The sequence below is a fragment of the Manacus vitellinus genome, unplaced genomic scaffold, assembly GCF_001715985.3.
Source record: "Manacus vitellinus isolate BGI_N305 unplaced genomic scaffold, ASM171598v3 scaffold_3221_pilon, whole genome shotgun sequence".
Lineage (NCBI taxonomy): Eukaryota > Metazoa > Chordata > Aves > Passeriformes > Pipridae > Manacus > Manacus vitellinus.
The window spans coordinates 1-927 of NW_021940397.1; the positions used below are offsets into that span (position 1 = coordinate 1).

General features: G+C 64.2%; 1 protein-coding gene across 1 annotated transcript; it reads right to left on the reverse strand.

Moving 5' to 3' along the window:
• Positions 1-4: 4 nt before the first annotated feature.
• Positions 5-669, reverse strand: LOC108640425 (scavenger receptor class A member 5-like; the record flags this gene model as incomplete). The annotated part of the gene is made up of 1 exon (XM_018076831.3): positions 5-669. A coding segment is annotated over one exon (665 nt), but the record flags the coding sequence as incomplete, so codon positions are not given.
• Between the last annotated feature and the right edge of the window lie 258 nt (positions 670-927).

A 927-nucleotide genomic window follows, 5' to 3' on the forward strand; every position in this document is an offset into this window, starting at 1 on the left:
TGACGGAGATGTTCCTCAGGGCCACCGCGTGCTCCCAGTGGCGGACCCGCAGCTCCTCCGTGACGTTGCTCAGCATTCCCAGCTCCAGCCTCAGCCTCCCCTCCAGCTCCTCCCGCCCCCTCCTCGCCCTCCTCGCCTCTTCCGTCACATTCCCGACGATCCCGCCCAGATCCCGGAGCCGGGAACGCTGCACTTCCAGCTCGTAGGAGAAGCTCCTGTTCATGGAATCCACCGACCCGCCCAGGAGATCCACCTGCTCTCCCAAGGCCTCCGTCCTCCCTCCCAGGCGTTCCAGGAGTCGGGAATGATGCTCCAGGAGCAGCCGGGAGCCGTTCCCGGCCACGGAAAGCCGGGAGAGCTCCTGTTGGGAAGCGTCTCCCTGCCGGCTCAGGGAATCCCGGAGCGCCGCCACGGCCGCGTCCGTCTGTCCCGCCCGGCTCTGGAGCAGCTCCAGGAGCTCCTGGAGCCTCCGGAGCGTCGCTCCCGCCCGGAGCAGGGAATCCGAGTGGTTCTGGAGGAGGTCCTGGAGCCTCCAGACGTGATCCAGGATTTCCCCCCGGGCCGGGAGCAGCAGGAGCTGGAGCTGGAGGTCCCGGAAGGTCTCGTTGAGGCGTTGGACGTTCCCGAGGAGAGCCCGGAGCTCCTCCGGGGAGGGATGGGGGCGGGACGCTGGGAAAGGTGGGAGAGGGGTGGGAATGGTGGGAGTGGCCCTGTGGATGGGGGGGATTCATCCCATCCTATCCCATCCATCCCATCCCATCTTATTTCATCCCATCCATCCCATCCATCCCATCCCATCCCTTCCCATCCCATCCCATCCTGGTTTTTCCCACTAGAAATCTCCATCTCAAATCCCAAAAGATTCATTCCATGAGTCCCTGTGGGGGATGAAGAGCTGGAGAATCCCAGAGAAAAAGCTTGGAATGG